Source organism: Lichtheimia ornata, assembly GCF_029851405.1.
Source record: "Lichtheimia ornata isolate CBS 291.66 chromosome Unknown scaffold00159, whole genome shotgun sequence".
Classification (NCBI taxonomy): Eukaryota; Fungi; Mucoromycota; class Mucoromycetes; order Mucorales; family Lichtheimiaceae; genus Lichtheimia; species Lichtheimia ornata.
Genome location: NW_026695478.1, coordinates 1 through 24,257, shown reverse-complemented (window position 1 = coordinate 24,257; position 24,257 = coordinate 1). Strand labels below are relative to the sequence as shown.

Sequence of the window (24,257 nt, the reverse complement as noted above, 5' to 3'; positions counted from 1 at the left end):
TAAATAAAGCTGCTAGTGAATAAAGGTGCTGTTGCTTATATAAAAGAAGGCTGCAAGCCACGTTTGTACACAACCAACAAGGCGATTCAAGAAGAGGATCTGCTGACGAAGCTAATCTCGGCTACTGCAATTGACTCTGAAGCGAATGGGCATGGTAGAAAAGTGCAAGAGGGTGAGTGGTGCCGAAAACAAGGTGTGCTGAAATAAAGAAAGGCAGCTGTCAAAGCCCCATGTACTTGCCATTGTCTTGAATCGTAACAAAGTAACTCCAATGCTGGCTTGGCATGACGAGAAGAAGTAGATGAATTGCTCGCAGGTTGTAGATGGGCTGAACTCGGTCGGGATGTGCAAGTTGCAAAGACCAATGGGGAACAGAAAGTAAGCTGGCGGGGGGAAAAGGCTGAGAATCTCAAAGTTGAAAATTGAGGGGATTTAACGGGGTTGCTTTTACCATGACGTGGCTTTTCTCAGGAAAATCAATGATCTTGTGAGTTGCATCAAATTTCTCTTTCATCGCTTGGTTGTAAACTTCCACTTTCTCCTTCAATGCCGGAAACACAATGTTTTGCATGTGCTCTATCCTTTCCTTCAACGCTTCTTCCGACATTGGTTTTGCCGTCTCGATCTTGTCGCCACGATAATCACGAAACTCGTTCATGTTGCGTGCGAACATAAGCGTAAAGGGAGGTGTATTCAACCGTTTGGATACTCGCATGTTCAACTCAAGCTGTGTGCTAGGCACGTAATAGTCCCAGTCTCTACCAGCACCTTCGATCTTCTTGCGAATGACGTCTTGTGCAGTTTGGACCCATCTCTCAGCTATGCCGTTGGCGCTAGGATGATAAGGTGTAGTAAAACGCTGATGAAAGCCTAGACTTCTTGCTAACTTCCTCATGAGTGCGTTCTTGAACTCGCCACCATTATCAGATTGGAGAATACGGGGTATGCCAAAATCACAAAAGATTTGCACAAGAGCTTTGACCAGCGTATCCGAGGATTTGTCAGGTAACGCACGTAGGATACAAAAGCGTGTGCATACGTCAACCAGTACCATCAAGAAGTTGTTACCAGTTAACGAGGAACGATTGAAGGTTGCCAAGTCAATAGCCCAATGGTCACCAGGCAAGTATGCGTATATGGGACGTAGAGGATTGTAACCTCGCTTGGCTATGTTGGTCTTCTGGCATTGTGGACATTTGCTTACCAACTTTACTGCATCTTGTAGCATGTTGGTCCATGCCAAGCCACCACGTCGTAAGTAACGTACTAAATGTTCACCACCTCCATGACCAATAATCAAGTGTGCACGTTCAAGCTCATCCATCCGTTGATCATCCGGTGGAGTGACCACATCGCTAGGCTGTTTGTCAATTACTCGTATTTGAAATACAAGTCTATCTTTGCTCGATTTTATCGTACCCATTTTGATTGCATTTGATGGTTGATTATCCCCCTCCAAGAGTTCATCGGGAGTGAACAAACGTGAGAGATCATCTGGCAACACGTTCTCAATACCCGGTACATGGATCACGTCGAAAGTGTATTTCAACAAGATATCAAACCAATTGAGCATCATGGGATTTGCAAGCTTTTGGGTGAACAAATAAGTGAGAGCCTTGTGGTCCGTATAAAGTGTGAATGGGCGTAGCCAAAGAAAAGGATGGAACTTTTGAAGGGCGTATACCATACCCAAGAGTTCACGTTTAGTGGTGGAGTATTTACGCTCACTGGGGTTCAAAGCACGTGCCATAAAAGAGACATAGCAATTCTTGCCCTTTATCTTTTGAAACAACACAGCACCAATGCCATAATTCGATGCATCCGTGGCCACATAAAAGGGTTGATCAAAGTCAGGGAAATGTAAAAGTACATTCTTTGCTAAGGCTTGCTTAAGAGCATTCAATGCTTTCGTTTGCTCCTCAGTCCACAAATCCTTAAGTAAACCGGCATTGCGTACCCTGTTGAGTGGTGCAGAGATCTCGGCCATATGAGGAATATGGTCACTGAAGTAATTCACAAAGCCCATGAACCGCTGGATATCCTTACCAGTACGAGGTTGGGGCCAATCAATAGCATTTACTACCTTTCTTGGATCAAGAGATATACCATGCTCGGAGACACAAAAACCAAGTAGATACACCGACTGTTGTGCAAAATGACACTTTGCCGGGTTCAAAATGAGGTTGGCTTGCGTAAGAGCCTTGATCGCGTATTGCACGTGTTTGGTGTGGGAAAACAAATCTTTGGAAAAGACAATAATGTCATCCACAAACGTGCGTACAAAAGGCATGTCGTTAAAAACAATATGCATGACTCGTTGAAACTTGGAGGAGATGGGCTTCAAACCGAATGGGCATCCACGGAACATAAATTGTTGTCCCTTGTGCGTAAAAGTGGTGATGTGACGGTCAGCCTCTGCAATCTTAAACCGATGAAAAGCACTGGTAAGATCAAGCGTGGTAAAAACTTTCGCTCCACCCAAGTCATTGAAGATCTCCTTAATAGTAGGAATCGGATAACGATCATCCTTCAAATAACGATTGATGTGTCGTGGGTCCAAACAAAGACGCTTACCCACTTTATTACCATGTGAGTCCTTCTTGTCAGCTAATGTCAATGGGCTGTTCCATGAGGAATTGATACGAGCTCTCACAATGACACCATCATCGAGCCACTTTTGAATCGTAGCATCGATCTCAGGACGTAAAGCATATGGCAAAGTATATTGTCGTTGATAGGATGTGACACCTTGCTGCGTAAGATCCAAGTGAATAATAGACTCAGGTATGTTGCAGAACGACCATTTAGGAATACGCGTGTTAGCATCCAATAGTGGCTTTATAGCCTGTGTGAATTGAGCTTGCTCATCAGTGTGCCAAAAGGCGAAGCATTGGGAACCAGCTTTTTGTATGCATCGTGCACCGAAGGATCTTGCACGTCATCTTGCTGATCATCCCATTTGACAGCTACACCTTGCAAAGAGATACCCAATTTAGGAAGGATATCAAAGCCCAAAATAAGATTGTATTGTTCCAAATCCATAACTTCAAATCGATGTGTAAATTGCCGGTTGTTGTATTGTAGCTGAAGAGGCTCTGTAATGCCCATACGCTTGACAACATCATTCCTACCAGCATACATGATCTTCCCATCCACAGGTGTATACGACCAATTGTTGGCATCACACAATGTTTTATTGATAACAGAATTTTCTGCGCCAGTATCGACAAGGCCGACGAGTAGCTTATTCTGTACCAAGATGGGTGTTTTCATGAGATATGGATTGTCATTCAATTGCGCAGCAAACAACAACTTACCTAACGATTGCCTTGCGAGCATTTCATCCACATCTTGTAATTCATTCAATGGGATGGGTGAGAAGGAGTCATTGTTGTTGATTGCTGAATCAGCCCGATGAACGAAGTCGTCAGATAAATCCATGTCATTTGAATCATGCACCATGGTATTTACCTGCACGTTGTTCTCGTTACGGCGAGAATTGTGGCGCCTTGGTGGTGGCATCTTGCCCTCAGCACGAAGTTTGGCCTTCTCCACTTTTGAAGCATGGCAAGAGTGATCGGGCTTGTGGGAATGATGTGCATAATGCCATTTCGCACCTACAATTGGCTTCTTCAACTTGTCACACCTCTCAGAGACGTGGTCACCTTCGTCATCGCAATGGATACAATAAATAGACCCGTCCTTGCCAGCCTGCTTCGAAGCTTTATGCTTCTTATGATGCGAGAAACTGGAACCAGAGTCTTTGTGCGTGCGTTTCTTCGTAATTGTAATGGAATCAGCAAGCTTAATAACCTCTTCAAGGTTGTCAGGCAAGCGATCCTCATTACCAGGACGAGCATAAAACGACATGAGCACCCTTTCTTGTACATCCTCAGGCAAAGATAAAAGGAACAACATGGCCAACACATCGCAATTGGTCAAGCCGGCATCAATCACCAAGTTTTGGTAACGAGTACCGTAACGTTGGGTTGTCTCGCCATCGCGCATAGCGCACTTGAACACCTCCATTGCTTTGCGTGCCTTGTTGTCACGCGACACAAAACGTGCACGAACTCTCTGGCAAACATCATTCCAATTGAGTTTCTTACCGCTTAAAGTGTCAGCATACCATTTTTCAAGATCGGCTGGGAAAGCACAATGCAACACCTCATCCCACTCAGTGTCCAAATTGTATTTGTGGGAACGAAACAGCTTCTTCATGCTGAGCAAAAAAGCATCAACATTGGGAAAGACATGCTTGTCCTCAGGAGACTCGTTGACTCCTTTGATCACAAAACGTGGAACAAGATTCATCGTAATGTGCTTACGAGAGCTGGTGGTGGTGTCAGCATCCTTAGGAGTGAGGATAGCAATGTTCTTTCTAGTCCTCTCAATCTCCTTGTGCAAAGCCTCCATTCGCTTCACAATTGTTGCCAACTCGTCCTCGGGAACTGGTTCCATGGTCTCAAGTTGGATTTGCTTGATGATCAAGCTCTCCAACTCCTTCTCTTTTTTCTTGAGCGATTGTCGAGAGAGAGCAAGGGCGTCCACGTACTTGGAGGCCAAAGCACCAGTGGGTTCAATACCCTCCATGGGGGCAGGGCCATTGTTGTTGTTGGTGGGAGTGTTGACAGGGGTTTCATTGTTGTCGCCCATGTGGTTGTTGTTGTTGGCAGTTGCAGCAGGCGAAGCAGCAGGAGAGGCAGCAGGAGAGGAAGCAGCAGAAGCAGACATGTTGGTGTTGATGATGTTGTTGAAGAGTATTCAAAGGAAAAAATGTGGAATTTGATGTGATAGCAGTGATAAAGCTGATAGCAATGATAACAAGGATAAATCCTTTGAGACTCGAAAAAGGGAGAAAGATCTTTATTTGTGCTGTCTGTGCTCCTAAATAAACATTGACAGGGGTCATCTGGGTTGGGTTAGGTTTTACCTATCAAACCCAGACTCTAGAATACGACACTTGATCCTCATCCATAGTTAGATATTTCGAGTGCCCATCCTCATTGGCGATTTTCTCAGTCCACTTCTCGAAGCTGGATTCAAGCTGGTCATTGAATCGGGCACGACTCTTGATGGATTTACGCATGGCATAAAATACGTGATCGTAGCCAATACGCAAAATCATAGGGACACCAGTGGTACTATTTCCTTCCATAAGGCTTTTGAGCGATTTCTTATCAATACGCAACACATTGTTGATGCTTGCCCAATTCATATTTTGGTCAACCATTTTATGAATCGTTTCTCGTGCATGGCGACTAATAGGGGCTAATTGAAGGTCCTTGAGTGATCCTGGTACATGCATCTCGCAAGAAAGAAAAAATGCCATCGCAAAGCACTCGAACGTAATAAAAAGGCAATACCTCGCACTTAAGTGCAAGGAATTCGTCACGTTGCACTGTTGTTCCATCCAATGCTAGGCGCCTACAGTAAAACTGCTCGGCAGTGCAAAGTAGTGCTAGGCTCTATATACAATTGCAATGCAATGATAGGCAGTGCTAGGCTCTATATACCGTTGCAAGGCAATGATAGGCAGTGCTAGGCTCTATAGTGTAATGCAAGGTAGTGATATGGAGTGCTAGGCAGCGCTAGGCTCTATAGTGTAATGCAAGGTAGTGATATGGAGTGATAGGCAGCGCTAGGCTCTATAGTGTAATGCAAGGTAGTGATATGGAGTGATAGGCAGCGCTAGGCTCTATAGTGTAATGCAAGGTAGTGATATGGAGTGCTAGGCAGTGCTAGGCTCTATAGTGTAATGCAAGGTAGTGATATGGAGTGCTAGGTTCTATAGTAAAATTGATCGGCAATGCGAGGTAGTGCTAGGCCCTATATACAAGCGCAAGGCAATGATCGGGCAGTGCTAGGCCCTATATAATAACGCAATGTGCAATGAAGAATGAATGGAAATGTTGCCATCAATGCTAGCTATGCATGCTTTAATAAGTAGTAATCTTATTACGGTATGTATTCATGATCCTCTTCTTCATCTTTATATCCCTTATACTTCATATTGCCGTGTTCTTGATTATTTCCATCGCTGTCGTATTGCTTATACACTGGCGGGATCCTCTTAGCACCTTTGATTTCCCAGCTGACACGATCGCCTTTTTGGATGTGTAAACGATTGTTTACTCCGCGAGACCATTCGTATCGATTCACATCATGATTAAGGAGATATTGGTGATAGAGCTTAGATCCATCGGCTGCCGTATACATGGTTGAAAACTCGGGAACAACGTGTATAGGACGTAGAATTAGGTCAAGCGAAACAATCTTCAAATCATCCTCTACATGCAACGTTTGTAATCCACTAGCATGACGACCAGGCATCGATGTGAATCTTCTCAATAGACATAGCTGTAGTGTCTCGTCCCTTCCACAAAGCGTTATCTCTAAGAACAACAATGCTTGCCCAACACCATTATCCTTCAATGCAACGTAATCGAATCGCGCATTTTTAAAAAAAGAAGGGTGTGCTCGTATAAAGGACTTGCGATATCCATCATCCTCATCATCCTCTACAACCATCAATTGCTGGTATGCATAAACCTGTTAAGCTCGTTAACATCTTGCGAGTCATTGATCAGAACATGTCATGTATACCTTCGTGCAATCATAGACCCATGCACTTTCTCTTTCGCTTGCAGGCTGCTGTTTAAATTGTTCTTCAATGTATACTTTGATGAGAGCGTCAAGGTCATGGCAGTCAGGCCTTGTTTTGGTAAGCTTCATGATGGTGACAGGTGCTGAAGATACCTTTGAGCATAGCGTATAAAGAGACTTTGGTGGACAAGTATTGTCTGGTATATGCGAATCTTCATTATAGTAAGTATCATCCAACAAATCGCGATGGAATACGTAATCGCTCATCTGACAGCAAAAACATGTTAGATGTGGATTGCTGAAACGTTCACTTTCATACCTGCTTTGTAGCATTACAATTAGCGCGATTCACATGCTTCGCAGGATCCTTGGAATCACGTTTGTGCTGTCTTTCAGAATGGGTAGTGCTGAAACTGGATATGGTGCCAAATTGTCGGATGTCACCAGCATATTTGAGTAGAGCATGATTCTTTGGAAAGCTCATCCCACTCTGAAATATATAAACAGATACAGTATTCAACGTTAAAACATGCTTTTTGGTACCTTAATAACCCTAATGTCGACCACTTACAGCAGAGAATTGTTCCATAATCGCACTGTATTTGTAATAATTCTTTAAAGATCGTGACATCGCCGCAAGTGAATCCTCTGTATGTTCCTTGGCGGTCGCTTGTTGAAAGAAGTCAATGAAATAACGAAAAGTAAGGGCCATTTGAAGAGGTATCAAATCGTGAATCAGGCACATGACAACCTATCTATGCTGTTAATAATTGAGGCGTAGGTTATTGCATTCAGCTACTATACCGCCATATGAGCACACAGCTCATTGAATGTTGGATTCTTGAGAAAGCTAAGCAGGAACCCATTGTTGAATCGTTTCAAATTACTATATTGTGGCAATATCTTGGATCTTTCGAAACATAGTTAGCAGCTATTCATTGCTCGCTGTTCTTATTCAAAATACCTTGCATTGATCATTTTGATCTTGGTCTTGCCGTCAGCCTCTTCGTTGAGGAATGATTCCAAACACTTAAGTAAATGCTTATAAACACCCCCTAGTTGATGAAGATCATCCACTGTAAGCGATGTATATATATCAAAAAGAGGAACGTTCCAAAAAACGTTCTACGAGGATGTACGTGTTAATCTATGTACAAAATTGTTGAGTTGTGGCTGTATTACCTGTATAGCATGGAATGAATGTCTTTTCTCTTCTTTGTCTCTTCGTACGACAGACCTCATGCTAATGACTTTCTTGTGTAGTTTTATCATATTCATCTCGGTACGTATAGGTAGTGTTTGGTGATAGAGGTGAAATTCGGTTGTGGGGATCTCGCATCTCGGGCATGAGGATTTGGTACTTGCACTCTTAATACAGGTAAGCATCCTCCTATTTATGTTAAGGCATTTAGCAATTAGGTGATAGAAATTGTGCATGCCATCTACTCACTGCTCAGGTAAATCGGCGATGTATGTCGCAAGAGCCGGAACACACTTGTACTTGCACCCATTCGGTCCTTTCATGGAATACGATTTTATCCTTCAATAGTATGGTCATTCGAATGTACAACAAAAACAAAATTATAATCCTTACATGTGGTCATCGTCGTATTGAAATGGCTTTAGTATAAGCGAGATGCAATAATGGATTGTGGCATACTTGGCTTTGATAAACCAATATGGAGGTGTCCCTGGCCAATCGATACATGGAAGGTATGCTAATACACGACTTGGTCGGTTTGTGCTCTTTTCACGGATATCAGCAGGCATATTCCCTATCCTTATCATGTGAATTGGATGGCTGTTGCAAATATAGAAGTGTCGAATACACGACCACCTACCCAATTTCAAGTAGATTGGCCAAGCTTTGTCGCGCATGTTACCGGTAATCAATGTTTGGTCTGATGCAAGCATAATGCATAAAATCACGTAGCCTGGAAGCTGCTCCTGAGATGTATACAATTGCTTAAGAACATTACTTTTCATCAACGATACCATACATACCTGAAGTTTCTCCCACCATCTCCCGGAATCAAGTCCTTTATAAACCCGGCGTCCACTTTTCATATATACTTTCGGTTTCAAAATCATAGTCTCTGCGAATGCAGGATGAGAGAATAGAAGCTCGCACAAATCACGAATATTTCGATATACGAGGGTCAAAGGGCCAACAGTATCATTGAATTCACGAATGTGACTTGTAGGAAAATCAGGCGCTTGGGAGACGTCAATGCTATTGTGCGTGAAAGGCTGTGTAATCAGGTGAATCAAGGGACATAGCATCATAGCCAAGTAAGGTAATAATATTCACGAACCACTATCGAGCATGGATCAGCGTCCTGTTGTAGCCTAGTCTTGATCTTTTTTAACGTATTCACGGACAATGCAGTGTCGCCGCGAGATCCTTTCCCTTCGTCAAACGCATCTTGAACCAGCTCCACAACCCTGAATCATGTAAAGAGTTAAACAAACAATGTAGTATTCATAAGGAGAAAATGCACCTTGTATACTCAGCACCTGAAAGATTAGATCAAATGCGACAGAAGCTGCTTTACGTTCCAATGAAGATAATGTGCCTCTCGGGGGTTGTGTACGATCATCGCTTCCTTCACCCTTGTGAATAGATGCCCTTTTACGTTTGTTTGGAATGCCGTTGGTCACATTGGAGTTCCGATCACGTGAATCTGCATCAAGGAATCGCTCAAGGGATTGCCATCCTTTGTAGTATGCTATGCGATGGTACCTTTTTTATGTTCCTTGGTCATGGTAAAGAAGTGAATAGCTTTTTTATAATAGCTACGTTTGTTTTAAAAGAAAGAAGGGAGGAAAGAGAAGGATAGACCCGTGTCAATATTTTCTCGTGTGAAGTAGAAACATCCTTTTGGGTGCTGCGGGTCGTTTTTACTCTTTTCTTCCCACACGCACTTACACCCCCTCACTCGATATGTCAAGCAAACGACACAACCAACAAGGTTAATGAAAAAGAAAGGCGTTCTGAATACATGCTTATTCATTGCACCGAGTTAGCTTCGACTGAAGCTGCAAAGAATAAAAAACGGAATGCACGTGATGTCCCTGGCAGGCGTCCAGTTCTTGCTGATTGTAGCAACCATGATAATGACAGCGAAAATTCTCATCCGTTACGAACGCCCCCACCGTCTCAAGCTTGTACATCAGCAGCAGAAGACAACAGTGACTCAATAAGTGATACGAGTGAAAGGGAGAGGTATGTAAAGCATGAACCTTGATTGTTTTATACGTGAAATGAAACCATACTGTAATTTCGCCAAGGTTTAACCATCTTAAATAGCATTGATCAAGTTGAAAACGGAGCTAAGGAGCCACGACAGCAGCTACAAGTAAAAGATGTCGATGATGGCCGACACTATTTCTGTATTACAGAGAAAAAGAGCGACATCAACAACTTGAAGGAGGGCGCTCGTCAGTTTTTATACCGTGAAAATGCGTTCCCAACAAACGCGGAATGTGATACAGAATGTGAAAGGCTATGCAGAGTTATCAAAAGGTGGGAAGATAATGACAAAAAAAGGTTGATAGTCTCCAAGGAGAGTAAAAAGATAGTAAGTATGCACCAAAATCTCTGAACACGGGGCTAGATCTGATTGATACTAGTTTGTGGATACCATCAACAACACGCGTTCCTCTTTGCAATCCAGCATGAGCAGAGTATTGTTGTCATACGAATTTGATCGTACGAATATGCCGCCACCTTGCAGGAGCGATCTAAACAGCAATATCGTTATCTCGTCGATGGAGCTAGGTACGTTGAAATGAATAGATGTATGTTCTTAAGCTAAGGAAAACAGATTTGCAAGGACTGGTTTTCGTTCAAATGGTGAATTATTGCAAAATGAGGCCCTCGGTGAACTCATCCATACTGTGTTTTACAACACAAAGACGGGTGCGTGTAGGCTACAAGGAGACTGTGATATAGTATCAATGAATATGATCGCTTTGACCTATTGCTTGGTATGTATCCTTTAGTGCTGCTATGAGTACGATCCATCATTAAGATTAGAAAACAATAGACGCTGTATCGATTGGTTCAGGCATACAAATTCAAGGTCCCAGATCCCTCGATGCGGGATGAGTTCAGACGACAGGGTGGCTATTGGGCATGGCTATACAAGCGCACGATGCTAGGGAAAGGAAGTGATGATGAAAGTATCGATCATCAAGCCGTTCAACGAATGCAAACAGCGATTGTTAACAAGCTATCCGGCCAAACCGGTAATGGTCCACCCGATTCAAAATTGTTATATCAAGCAACATTACGGGATGGAGAATACGTGTCATCAGACGACAATGGAGATTAAACGTTTATGTATCATTGAGTGGGGCACGTCCACGTTTCGCTAATAAAACATGACTCTTGTAAGCCGTCATGTGGGGCACTATTGAGCTATTATGGTGATGGGGGCTTTCAATGTTATCTGCCTTGCACCACTAGCTTAGAGCATAGCACCGTATGCCACCGTAGGGCACTGTAGAGCACTGTATAGCACTGCCTTGCATTGCTAATATAGAGATTAGCATCGCCTATCATTGCCTTGCATTACTAATAGAGAGAATAGCATTCCCTAGCACTGCCTAGCATTAATAATAGAGAGAATAGCATTGTCTATCACTGCTTAGTATTACTAGTAGAAAGAATAGCATTGCCTATCACTGCCTTGCATTGCTAATATAGAGAATAGCATTGCCTATCACTTCCTAGTATTACTAATAGAGAGAATAGCACTGCCTAGAACTACCTACCATTGCCTTGCGGCTTGTATATAGAGAATAGCACTGCCTATCATTGCCTTGCATTGCTAATATAGAGGCTAGCATTGCCTATCACTTCCTAGCATTACTAATAGAGAGAATAGCACTTCCTAGCACTACCTACCATTGCCTTGCACTTGTATATAGAGCCTAGCACTGCCCATCATTGCCTATCATTGCCTTGCATTACTTATATAGAGGCTAGCACTACCTTGCACTGCTCATGTGCTGCTTTGATATGGAGTGCAATCGAGTGCATCACTTAACGTATACTTTTCACACCTATCAAGCAGTGCACTGGCAGGCACTATGATTCAATTCAGGGATATTTTTTCTTTCTTGCGAGATGTGGTTCTCGTGTTTCCACCGATATTCAATATGGACCACACCAGGTGTTGCCTCCAAACATTTGGCCTTGATAGTGACAGGGCAGTTACATGGTAGGTTTTTTTCACCGGTTGGATCCCCATTGCGGCTACACACGAAAATCTAGCAATATGAATCATTACAATAACATCATTAGACTACGAGGTATATCACATAGATTGCATTTTACCCCATTGTAATTGGTAGTTGGTGTGGGGCCTCTCTTGACACCAGTGGCTACACGGATTGTTTCGAATTCAGAGCCTGCCTTAGGTGACAAGGCAAAACCAGGGCGATAACGCTCATTGGCTGGTTGAAATGCACCATGTGCACGAAAGGAGTCTCTGTTTTTCTTGAGCGCGTTACCGCTGGATCGATAATAGAACGTGCATGAAGTTCGGTGTTCTTCATGCACAAACCATGCATAAAAATCTTTGGCAGCCATGGTGCACGTATACACGTCGCTTTCACTGTAATCGCTAACAACGCCGGTAGCTTGGTTACGGATGAGGTTGACGGCGTTCAAGATAAGGTTGGACATATTTGAGCTACTTCTTTTGTTTAGCCTTCACGATCTTGTTCATGATCCCCTTTTTTTTCCTACATGTCAACAATTCCGGTTCGCCATTGGCATCGATCTTACAATGAGGTTTGGACTTCGTGATGGGGTAATTTCTGTTGTGCTCAGGAAAACTTTGCAAAGATGTAACTCGAATCGTGCAACCATGTTTTATTGTCGGCTATGATAATTACACTTTAGCAGTATCTTACTATATTACTACTACTACCACAATACCCGTGTTATCCAGCACTTTTTATCAATACTCTTCTTCCATTCCCTTCGCACGAGCACGAGTAATAAAGAAAAGGAATCATTTATACAAGGGAATACAACCATGATACCACCCTGTAGGGCCAAAACATCCTTCTGCTTTTATTCTCATACCTTACAATTACCATACCATCCTTCTTCAAACAGCTAAACTTAACATAAAGCTATATATACATTCGCTCCTTTGCATACCTCGAAGACCGGAGTTACAGCAATAAAAAGACACCAAGCATATAGTTTGCCAAAGTGAAAAGAAAACACCACCTTCCATAGCTGATGCAGGATGACGAGCCACCAGTTTCAAGTCTTTCCAATAGCTTGAAAGATATCCTCAATGTGCTTGGAGTCGTATATGGGTTGCTTCTAGTTGCCAGGTTACCGATTGTACAGGGATTCGTGCATCGCAAAAGAAAAAGACACGTCAATCTATAGAATGGGGCTTTCTTTGTACATCTACCTTTCGGATGACGGATCCCTTGACATGTACGCCTTGAGTAGCTCATCTAAAGCATGCTGTTGGTTGCCATTGCTGGGAGGAATGTACTTGTGCGCAACATGGGTTGAATGGTGTAAAAGAAAGCGGGTGGAGCAGCGTAAGCTGGGGCACTTCGCCACTTTGACCTGCCAGGTAATTTAATTGCCGCTAAACTTGGCCACAAAATTCAGTTTTTGCCTACAGAAGCGTTTGCTGGTAAGTTTCATAGATTATGCAAATGCAATATCGATAGTATATTGAACACCTGTTTTACAACTGCTACCAATAACAAAATGCTAGGTTCAAATGAGTCAGTGCATGAAAATGTATGTGATGCTTCTATATGTACATGTATTGTTCATGAGGCAGTGTTGCTTCTACTCAGTTGCTCCATAGCCGAACAAAAAACGGCATAGACTTGTCTACACAACTACCTCGATAACAACGATCACCAAATACTCTTTTCCCGGTTCCTCGACCAGTGTGCGTCATACGAGACAAGCAAGTAGTTCCCATACTCGAAATGACCATCTTCAAAAGCTTCCACCAAAAGAGATAGTGCATGAATTTCGGAAAGGTAATTTGATATCTGAAAACCATGGCTATCTGTGAGTATTCACGCAATACTAATGTTTGCATCGTTGTATATTGTAATGCAGCTGTGTGGTGTATGGGATAGTAATAAAAGGGAAATACTGATAACAAGAACGAGTCTGTGAGAATGCAGTATACTCTTCGTCCGAGAGAGAACCTGCCTACGTGTCTAGCTGTGCCTTTATTTACTATTGCTGCTGACTCATATAAGATTTTCCTCCAATGGCGTTGTGGCTGAGTTAGATGGATTGATCCCATTACGGTGATCAAACTTATAGGTAACCATGATGATTCTATATAGGTGCATGCTCTGTATTTATGATTGTATCATGACCGATATCTTATATACAACATTGCCCCCCTCCAGGTTCATGATACCATCGTGTGAAAAGGGCATGTGTGGAATGCTTTATTGGAATCGTGGAGATTTGCGCATGGATGGCATCGGAGGCTGTTGCTTCCGCTTCCGAGATTGATTTTGACCAGCCACGCTATTTTGGCTTTGAGGACGTTTGTTACCCCTCTTGGTTTTCTTTGTTTTGTTCGTACCCTTTTCTTTCAACTTCTGTTCAGGTTCCTGCTCAATGCTCTTCCAGTAATCGTGAATGCTCTGTACATTGGTGAACGACGATTCTGGTTCCCACGTGTCATCGTCAGCGTCACAGCCTTACCAACGAACACGATATATGTACGTACCAGGAGGGACCTTCTTGTGCTCCATAATGCGATCCACGGTGTACATGTCATCACATGGTAAGTCATAGTCTTGGGAGATGAGCTTGAGTTGTGATGGTGCATAGTTGCGTTCAAGGATGTTACCTTTACTATCCATCAGCTCATAGGATCCACCTTTAGTCTTCATAGCAACTCGAAACGGGCCATCATGTGGTGTATCAAGCTTGGATCTTTCAGCTTTTGGTACGACAATGACAACTTCGCTGTTCACTGGAAAATCAACGAGAACGTGCTTCTTATCAAAGCTCTTCTTTTGAGCATCAAGCACTGCTAACACTTTCTTGTTGATTGCAGGGAATACGACTTTTTCCATTGTATCCAATCTATCTTGCAATTCTTCATTGGTCATCGGTCTGAAATCCTCTTCGCTTCGATAATCATCGAAGGTATTCATCTTTCTTGCGAACATCAGTGTATATGGTGCTGACTCGTGCCTCTCAGAGAACTTTGCATTTATGGATAGTTGCATGGCTGGAACGAACATGTCCCAATCCTTGACAGCACCTTTTATGAGTTTCCTCAAGGTTTTCACTGATGTCTGTACCCAGCGCTCGGCTACACCGTTAGCTCTTGGATGATACGGCGTTACCAATCTATGATCGAAACCAGTTGCCTCTGATAGCTTTTTAACAAGCTGATTGACAAATTCGGTGCCATTATCGGATTGTAAGTATCTGGGGAATCCATAGTCACCAAAGACCTGGATCAAAGCTTTCACAATGGTGTCTGATTGCTTGTTGGGAATAGGTCGCAGCACACAATATCTGGTGCATATGTCAACCATGACTAGCAGGTAGGTGTTGTTATCATGAGTCGGTCTGAATGGGCCTGCCAAGTCGATTGCCCAATGGTCAGCTGGTAGAAAGAGTGTATAGGGCGTAGTGGATGATAGCCTTTCTTTGCAACATTAAACATTTGGCATTCATTGCATCGTTTGACAACCTCATTGGCATCACTGTATATATTGTTCCAGTTAATACCATCCGCGTGTAATGCTTTGACAATTGCTTTTGCACCAAAATGACCAAAGAGGTGGTATTGGATGAGCAATTGCTTTCTTTCTTCTTCTGGAGGTTCAAACATCTGATCGAGGTCTACCTCTTGGCTTGTGCTTTGATTGGCATCTACAGCACGGATAGCAATATCACCGTCATTGCCCCCCTCCAGCTCTTTTGCCGTAGGAAAAAGGCGAGAAAGTTGATCTGGTAAGATATTGTCTAAGCCGTGCAAGTGCACAACCTCAAAGTTGTATGAGAGAATAGAATCAAGCCATCCAACCATCATGGAATTAGCAACACGTTGCGTGTGCAAATATGTAAGGGCACGATGATCGGTGTAGAGGGTAAATTTGTTGCCCCATAAATATGTATGGAATTTCTCTAAGGCGTATACCACTGCAAGGAGTTCACGTTTGGTTGTAGAATAGTTGCGCTGAGATTTAGATAAGGAGCGTGCCATGAAAGAAATATGGCGCGTCTCACCATCAATGACTTGGTATAGCACTGCACCAATACCCACGTTCGATGCATCCGTGGCAACCGAGAAAGGGTGATCCAAATTAGGATAACGCAATATAGGCGTGCTTGTCAAGATGTTTTGCAATGCATTAAACGCATCCGTATGGCAGTCAGTCCACAAAGAATGAAGTTTATCTTGATTACGCAACTCATCGAGTGGTGCGGTTATGGTGGATACATTGGGTATGTGCTCTCTGAAGTAATTGATGACTCCAAGGAAACGTTGTATATCTTTGCCCGTTTGAGGAATGGGCCAATTCTGGATGTTTGTGAGCTTGCGAGGATCAAGTGAACGTCCTGCAGCAGAAACACAAAAGCCCAAAAGGTACACAGATTGCTGTGCAAAATGACACTTCTCAGCGTTCAGAATAAGATTCACCTTTGTGAGTGCTTGAATAGCACGTGCAACGTGTTCAACATGGTGTTCCATATTCTTAGAGAAGATCACGATGTCGTCAACGAAACACAAAACGAAGGCTTCCATGGGCTTGAAAATGATATCCATAACCCTCTGAAATTTTGATGAGATAGGTTTTAAACCAAAAGGACAACCTCGAAACATGTAGCGTTGTCGACCCACTGTAAAGGTGGTCTTGTGCCGATCATCGGGGTGAATCTCAAATCTGTGGAAGGCACTTTTTAAGTCGAGAGTGGTAAAGACTTGTGCTCCATCTAAGCTATTGAAAATGTCACATATCAAAGGCAAAGGATGTGTATCATCTTGAATCAAGTTATTGATGCCTCTTGGATCAAGGCAAGGACGTTTGCCAGTATACTTGCCATATGCATCCTTCTTGGGAGCGAAGGTCAATGGCGAATTCCATTTGGAGTCTGCAGGGGCTTCTTCGATGGTACCATCGTGTAGCCAACGATCTATGGTTTCTTGTAAAATGGGTTGCATAGCAACAGCAATGGGGTATTGCCGTTTATGCACAGGTGGTGCATCCCCGGTATCCAGTCTCACTACCGATTCAGGCAGCGTGCAAAACGATGTGGTCGGAATTTGCTTGTTCTTAATGATGAGTGGTTCAATTCTATCAAAGAAAATTTTTCTTTCGGCGTCCGTGCCAGCAGGGGAGTTGTTGGGCTCTTCTTTCTGTGGATCAACAACAGTACTATCGACCTCGCTAGGAGCGATGATGCTTGGCCACGCACTATTCAAACCAGTGATGCCGATACCCATCTTTGAAAGAATATCCATGCCTGCATAGATCGGCACCTTTGGATCAGGCAGATCAATAAGCTCAAATGTATGCTCAAACTTTCGATCGCCATAAGTGACCTTCACGTTTTGGATGGAACCAGTTCTTTGTGCAGTCATACCATCAACGGCTAAAGTGAATGAGCCTGTTGTGGGAGTAATGTGAAATTTATTTGCTTTAGCGAATGCTTTATCGACAAGCGAGTGACTACAGCCAGTGTCTAAGAGAGCCATAGTTTCTATATCCTGCACAACAATAGGCAATAAGATGGACTGGTCAGCATTTTCTTTTGCCAAACCTCTGACATATATAGTTTCTTTCTTACATTGCTTTTTATCATTCTTGGAAGGTGTGTTCATGAGCTCGTGGTCATCGATACTGCGCAAAAGGTTTTGACGCTTGAGTTGGATGAATTTGGCTTGGTACTGGTTGCGTTCAGCGTCTTTCTCCTCATTGTGCTTGGCCATTTGAGTGCAAAAGTGTTTACCCTTTACATACTCATCAGCATAGCAAAAATGACAAGGATTCTCAAAACGCTTCTTGGCCTTCTTGATCGTAATACAATCATCCGTGGAATGACCAACCGCTCCATGTAGTTTGCAAGTATGATTGTCTTGCTTATCCTTAGGCTTTTGGCCACTAGGAGTAGTCTTCTTGGGTTTTTGAGAACGTCTTGTACGTTTGCGTTTCTTGGAGGGTGCTCTTTCGACTTCAGATTCTTCATCCGTGGCCTGAGCTTCATCTTCATCGTCGCTTCCATGAGGGTATTCCCCAAGAGAGTTCCACGATTTGCTACGGTCTGTGGTCTTTGACATACGAAGGGCATCTTGAATCTCGCTAGCATGACAAATCATATCCAACATGTTGGGCCACATCTTGTGCTTTTTGCGATGGTCCATGACAGCATCCCAGCATGCCTTACGGTACTTAACCTCAATGTTTCTAAGGAAGTCAAGCAACAACGTCTTGTCGTCGTCAATGTGGTGCTGTCTAGCGTATTGCTGTAAATGGATGGCAAAGTTGCGCAAATCCAATTGCAATTTCTTCTGCGTCAGGTATCTAATGTGCAACAAGTGATAGAGTTCTTCGTACTCACTGGTATAGAAAGGCAAAAGCACTTCCTTGAGCTGCTCATAAGTTTCAACGTTATTCACATCGATAATCTGTTTGAGCCAATTTTTGCGATCGGGTGCACAAGCATTACTTGATGCATACTTCCCAATGGTCTTCCACAGGGACATCATGGCACTCCAAATACATCTCAAATTCATCATAGAATAAATCAATGGTGGTAAATTTAGGCATCTTGGTTTTGTGCTTCGCTTGACCATCACCTTTTACTTGCAAGGGAGGCATACCAGCGAGAAAAGCGGTGACATTCTTAACGATGGAACCAAGAGATGGCGTCTTTGCCTTCTCCGCATCAGAGGATGCTTTCTTGCTGCTTTTCATCAGAATGTCTATTCTTCTTTCAAAGTCTTCTTTTTCCTTGTTGATTTGTTCTACTTCGGCAAGCGTGAGAGTAGTGATACCTTCTTCAATCTCATCTTCGCATCGAGCAACTTCTTGTCTACAGTATGCTAAGGACACGGCTACGGGATTACCCCTGCCAAGCATTCCTTTGGTGATGCGCTTGCCATGAGCGAGTATAGCCTCAAGCTCCTCTTCAGTCTTAATCATGTAATGATCATCATCGTCTAAATCCATAAAGGAATCTCCAATCTCAAATTCAGAGAGACTATCAGGGTCTTTGGAGGGCTTTGATCCACTGCCTTCATCTTTCTCAGGGCTTTTACCCCTATCTTTTTCTTTCTCAGGGCTCTTGCCGCTGTCATCTTCTTTCTCTTCTTCTTCTATGGCATTGCCATCATCCTTGTCCGAGGCTTCATCCATGTTAACATCACCCTCATGATCATCAGTGGTGTTGCCATCATCTTTTTGAGAGGCATTGTCATCCTGGAGAGCTCTCTGGGCGGGACCTTTGTCCACTGCTTTGCCCTTAGACTTGGACTTCTGATTGTTGTTGTTGGTTTTGGTAATGGGGTTGAGTGACATTGTAGGAGGTAGATTGCAGAGTTCACAGAAAAAATGTGGTGTATGGGATAGTAATAAAAGGGAAATACTGATAACAAGAACGAGTCTGTGAGAATGCAGTATACTCTTCGTCCAAGAGAGAACCTGCCTACGTGTCTAGCTGTGCCTTTATTTACTATTGCTGCTGACTCATATAAGATTTTCCTCCAATGGCGTTGTGGCTGAGTTAGATGGATTGATCCCATTACGGTGATCAATCTTATAGGTAACCATGATGATTCTATATAGGTGCATGCTCTGTATTTATGATTGTATCATGACCGATATCTTATATACAACAAGCTGTGGCAAAGGTTTTGAACATGCATAATGATGATATCATGCAACATGTCGATCGCGTCCTCACAAAAACGACACCATTACAAGAGCCATCACTAGGAGACATATGCCATAGTAAAAGAGCCCAATTGGAGTTAAACTATCACTTTGCAATGTTCGAGCATGGGAATCATATGGTATACAAGGGCATGGTCCAAGCAAACATTGCTGCATTCCAGTTTTATATGAAGATGAAGGAAGTCCGCAATGGTGCAGAAGAACAGAGGATTTCAATCAAGGATTGTGCAAGGGAGTACTGTAATCAATACGGTTTAAGTATGTATTCCCTAGTTGCAGTATAGTCTTTATTAGACTTACTGCGCTATCGTAGGAAGATGATATTATGAATAGCTAATGGCTATGTCAATTTTTATTATAGTCGAAAAGGAGGACCATATATATAGCAAGATGCGCACAGCAATGAAGGTTGGTAGGCGTCTTTCTATCCTTGAAAATGCATTCCAATGGCGTGAGCTTGTTCTTTTCTTCCCGACGATTTCATGCAAAAAGTTTACAGAGAAGGTACAGTGATCGCTATTGCCTTTAGGCCGAATTTATTACCACTCATTTATTGGTGTCGTCAATGGACAATATATCATCATCAATATTAGGAAGGTGTTGTTTTCTGGGAAATGGTGCCTACGATGGTGACTGAAGTCACAGCTGACGTTGCAAGAAAGAAAAACATATGCATAGGAACCCAATGGCATTCTATATTTGAAGCTTACAAGCACAGAGTGAATCTTTACTTTGGGGGTATGGGTATCCAATGATCTATGTCCATGCTCCATAGTATGACATCCCAGACCCCACACCTTTACTATTTCGATTACATCCCAATTTAGACTACCCATTCAAGCTCTTATACTTTTTCTGTTGTCTGCTTTAATTACATCTCCTATGTGATTGTCTCTCTCGTCTATCCTATAAGTAAATTACCTTTCATAAAGACTATTCGATAGGTTGGCACTTCGCATTAACCATGTCGCCATTATCTATCACTGGTCGGATTTGGACCTATTACTGTCGCGCATATGTATAAGCTGAAACTGAGGGATATCAGGATCAAGTGTTAAAATGATGAAGGGATGTAGTAGTCCTGATTCTAAAAATGAGATATAGACATAGTAAGTAATGCGCTAATGCCTCATGTCTATTATCCTTTGTCTGCTCTGTATTTATCATCCATATCCTGTAATATATAGGGCTTGGTAATTATGAGATTATGCCCTTATCTCGGTATCAATGTAATTCGCTCCATCTCAGTCTTGTATCATGTCATCTAACTCGCTCACATGACGTCCCATCTCACTCTTAATCTTGATGACAAATCTCAAAGCTCAAACTCTTCGATAGGTGAGATGATGCCTTGTAGCATATTGTCAGATATGAAGCTACGCCATTTCGGAGCATGTGGAAAGTCTGTAAGGCCAATCAAAGTAGGTTAACTGCGGAAAATTTGTGTATACATAGAAACGAGTAACGATATTATTAATTAAGATAGATCTGGGTTTACAATATACAGTATGTCAGATGTGGTCAGCTGAGATTAAAGACTCGTGTTGTTGAAAAGCGAAAAATTTTTCTAAGGCAGTCATTGTTTCATTCTTCACCAATACTTGCGACATTCTACGGTGACCCACAAAATTGTTCAAATGGTTTGTACTTTTGCATAAATCGTTTCCTGGGGCATTGCCATGCATATAGAACATAGCCATATTGTACATCATTCAATAGCGTATCTAATTGGGCACACAATCCAATTCACGTGATCTGTGAAACGTTGCAATTCATGCAGTGAGAGGGGAATCAATAGAGTCGATACACTGGAACAATTTTGAGGGGAACTAGAACATGTTTTATTAATGCTTAGTATAGCCTCCTCTTGCTTTATAACAAGCTTCTATACGTCGTGGCTTGCTTTCTATGAGTCTCTCACAGTATTCCTTCGTCATACATTTGTTCCAGGTATAGGAAACCCTTTCCCAGAACTCGGTCATTGACTTAGCGGGCTCATCATAGAGAAGCAACTTGCGTTTGAGCTCTGCCCACATATGTTCGATAGGATTGAGGTCTGGAGAGTACGATAGCCATGGTAGGACCTCAACACCATTATCCTGGAACCATTGGGTAGCTTTCCGGGACTTGTGCTTAGGATCATTATCTTGCTGAAAGATGATGTCATTCACTTCAAGGCCGTAATATTCCAATGACTGCTTGAATTCATCATCCAAAATGCTGCAATAGAGGTCGGCATTCATAGTTCCTTGAATTTTGGTGATAAACCCGGGTCCTGACCAACAGAAACAGCCCCAGATCATGATGCTTCCGCCACCATGCTTATATGTATGGATAACATTGCGTTCACGTAATTTGCCATCAGGATCAATCCAAGTCCAATGAAGGCCATCACTTCCCAAACGGTTCACTTTTGTCTCGTCACTGAAAACAACACATTTCCAGTCCTCTACAGTCCAAGAACGATATGATTGCGCGAACCGGAATCGTGCATTGCGACGCGATCGGGTCAATGGCAACACATTGGGCTTCTTAATTGCGGTGTAATTGAGACGCTTCATTTCACGAGGAATCGTTTCAGCACTTGGGGTCACCTTGTTGGGGTAGGTAGGTCGGAGCTGACGGCTTGCGTCTTCAACACTCTTGTATTCTCCAGTTACGAGTTTCCGAATGACAACACGAATGTCATTGCTTGACATTATGCGCTTTCGACCAGCTCCATTAGGTTCAATGTCGACATTGAGGTCCTTTCGAATAGTTCGAATAGCTCCAAGGGAGACACCAGTGAGTGTAGAGATTTGGCGGTATGGTGTACCTTGTTGTAGGAGATGTTTCACATCCTCTTTCTTCTGGTTACTGATTGGACGCATAATGAAAGTTACTTATAAGTGAAGTCGAAGGGAAAAGGGCCTACAGCATGCTAAAGGCAGTAAAAACTTTTATTAGTGGCTTATCTATAACATTATAAAGAATAAAGGCTCCACATGTTGTAGATGTTCATTTATGTAATAGTGGTGAAGTACCCTCAAAATTGTTCAAGTGTATCGACTCTATTGATTCCCCGCTAACTGCATGAATTTCGAAGTTGCACAGATCACGTGAATGGCATTGTGTACCCAATTAGATACGCTATCAGATGATGTATAATATGACTATGTTCTATATGCATGGCAATGCCCCAGGAAACGATTTATGCAAAAGTACAAAACATTTGAACAATTTTGTGGGTCACTGTAATGGATATCCATACGCCAAGGCTACCTAGACGAAGACCCCACAATGTCATTGAGGACGAAGATGATGATATGGATGGCGCTAGCAGCCAAGGGAATACGATGTCAATTTCAGGAAGCCAAGGGAACCTGATGTCAGTTTCAGGAGCTAGTCTATTAAGCAGACAAAGCTCTACCGAGCGTATGCCTAGCCTGGTGTGGCGATTTTTTTCCCGGGTAGACTGGAAAACACATGAGAAGAAGGCTGCATGCAACCTGTGTGGCAAAGTTGTTAAGTAAGTCTTATTCATAAGTCATCATAGCGAGTTCGCTAGCTTAATTCATAGTTACTTACACCAAATCCTCTCTTGATTTTTATAGTGCGCGAGGAGAAACCGTGGATAAAGTCATTGTGAATTGCGCTTCTGGAAGTACGAAGTTAGCTAAAAGTCATATGTTGAAGGCACATATTCGAGAGTGGCAAACAGCACTTGCAAGCAATAGTGATAGCTGGAAGTAAGTACTTCACAAATCCGAGTTGTTGATATACCATATTGCTTACAAATACCTTATTACATATCACAGAGGGAATCGCTTTAGCTATTATACAGCAGAATCATTTCGACAAGCACTGGTGAAATGGATTGTAGTAAGAGACAAGCCTGTTGTATTCAGGCTATCCATCATACCCAATAAAGATCCAACATGTGTGTCTTAGACTTGAACAAATGATATCTCACATTCATCGGTTGCCACTTGGCATCAGGAACACCGATACCTCACACACATCCTGAACCTCTAGCATTATTACCTACAGCCTAACAGATCTAATACCGCACCATGAATGGTGCGTCTACCGTCGTCTCATCTCAGCTAGTTTCACTCCATAGAATATAAATACGCATGTATCGAGCATATCTTAAATACAATCATTATCTTCGTATCACTGACTTATTGTCTACCTTTATTCCTTGCTTGATACAACATTTTTTTCAGTGAATTCGTACTTCATTCATCATGTCCAACAACTACAACAACGATCAACCTCTTCCCTTTGGTGCTGCTATGGCTCGTGATGGCGCTGAGCCCATGAACGTCGACTCTGACAACCATGGCAACAACCAAGGCAACAACAACTCTGCTCCTGCCCCTGAAGGATCAAGACAATCTGGTTCAGGTGAAACCTCTGTTTCTCAAACCACCGCTGGCTCATCTGCACCTGAAAAGGTGCATACCTGTAGCATTCACAGCTACAAGATACGCTAGTTTCACTGAGATTACGACATTACGATTATAGACGAGCTCATGTCTTAGATACGATATAGCTTTAGCGTAGTTTAGATGTATGTGTATAAATACAAGTGTTGTCGACGACCCGACAACGATAGTCTTTTTCCACCGAATCTCTCTTGACTGTAAGTAAGACGACCTTCATGTATCCCATTTAGTAGCTTGCTATCCTTATCCATCTACGATTGGTATGGGACCTGCAATGCTACA

General features: G+C 42.7%; 8 protein-coding genes across 8 annotated transcripts; 2 read left to right on the top strand and 6 right to left on the bottom strand.

Annotated features, from left to right (window-relative positions):
* Positions 1 to 409: 409 nt before the first annotated feature.
* On the bottom strand, positions 410 to 4,734 carry O0I10_012793 (uncharacterized protein; the record flags this gene model as incomplete). The annotated part of the gene is made up of 2 exons (XM_058492680.1): positions 410 to 2,836; positions 2,899 to 4,734. 2 exons carry the CDS (start codon positions 4,732 to 4,734, stop codon positions 410 to 412), a joined length of 4,263 nt encoding a protein of 1,420 aa, XP_058336561.1.
* A 202-nt stretch (positions 4,735 to 4,936) lies between these two features.
* O0I10_012792 (uncharacterized protein) lies at positions 4,937 to 5,308 on the bottom strand (the record flags this gene model as incomplete). The annotated part of the gene is made up of 1 exon (XM_058492679.1): positions 4,937 to 5,308. The coding sequence occupies one exon, from the start codon at positions 5,306 to 5,308 to the stop codon at positions 4,937 to 4,939; it is 372 nt and encodes a 123-aa protein (XP_058336560.1).
* A 650-nt stretch (positions 5,309 to 5,958) lies between these two features.
* On the bottom strand, positions 5,959 to 7,090 carry O0I10_012791 (uncharacterized protein; the record flags this gene model as incomplete). The annotated part of the gene is made up of 3 exons (XM_058492678.1): positions 5,959 to 6,552; positions 6,607 to 6,873; positions 6,926 to 7,090. The coding sequence occupies 3 exons, from the start codon at positions 7,088 to 7,090 to the stop codon at positions 5,959 to 5,961; spliced, it is 1,026 nt and encodes a 341-aa protein (XP_058336559.1).
* A 3,476-nt stretch (positions 7,091 to 10,566) lies between these two features.
* On the top strand, positions 10,567 to 10,943 carry O0I10_012790 (uncharacterized protein; the record flags this gene model as incomplete). The annotated part of the gene is made up of 2 exons (XM_058492677.1): positions 10,567 to 10,596; positions 10,656 to 10,943. The coding sequence occupies 2 exons, from the start codon at positions 10,567 to 10,569 to the stop codon at positions 10,941 to 10,943; spliced, it is 318 nt and encodes a 105-aa protein (XP_058336558.1).
* A 736-nt stretch (positions 10,944 to 11,679) lies between these two features.
* Positions 11,680 to 12,301, bottom strand: O0I10_012789 (uncharacterized protein; the record flags this gene model as incomplete). Its single annotated transcript, XM_058492676.1, has 2 exons — positions 11,680 to 11,883; positions 11,951 to 12,301. 2 exons carry the CDS (start codon positions 12,299 to 12,301, stop codon positions 11,680 to 11,682), a joined length of 555 nt encoding a protein of 184 aa, XP_058336557.1.
* Positions 12,302 to 14,070: 1,769 nt separating this feature from the next.
* On the bottom strand, positions 14,071 to 19,170 carry O0I10_012788 (uncharacterized protein; the record flags this gene model as incomplete). Its single annotated transcript, XM_058492675.1, has 4 exons — positions 14,071 to 14,294; positions 14,358 to 15,182; positions 15,377 to 18,278; positions 18,331 to 19,170. The coding sequence occupies 4 exons, from the start codon at positions 19,168 to 19,170 to the stop codon at positions 14,071 to 14,073; spliced, it is 4,791 nt and encodes a 1,596-aa protein (XP_058336556.1).
* Positions 19,171 to 21,389: 2,219 nt separating this feature from the next.
* On the bottom strand, positions 21,390 to 22,415 carry O0I10_012787 (uncharacterized protein; the record flags this gene model as incomplete). The annotated part of the gene is made up of 1 exon (XM_058492674.1): positions 21,390 to 22,415. One exon carries the CDS (start codon positions 22,413 to 22,415, stop codon positions 21,390 to 21,392), a length of 1,026 nt encoding a protein of 341 aa, XP_058336555.1.
* A 1,359-nt stretch (positions 22,416 to 23,774) lies between these two features.
* O0I10_012786 (uncharacterized protein) lies at positions 23,775 to 24,023 on the top strand (the record flags this gene model as incomplete). The annotated part of the gene is made up of 1 exon (XM_058492673.1): positions 23,775 to 24,023. One exon carries the CDS (start codon positions 23,775 to 23,777, stop codon positions 24,021 to 24,023), a length of 249 nt encoding a protein of 82 aa, XP_058336554.1.
* Between the last annotated feature and the right edge of the window lie 234 nt (positions 24,024 to 24,257).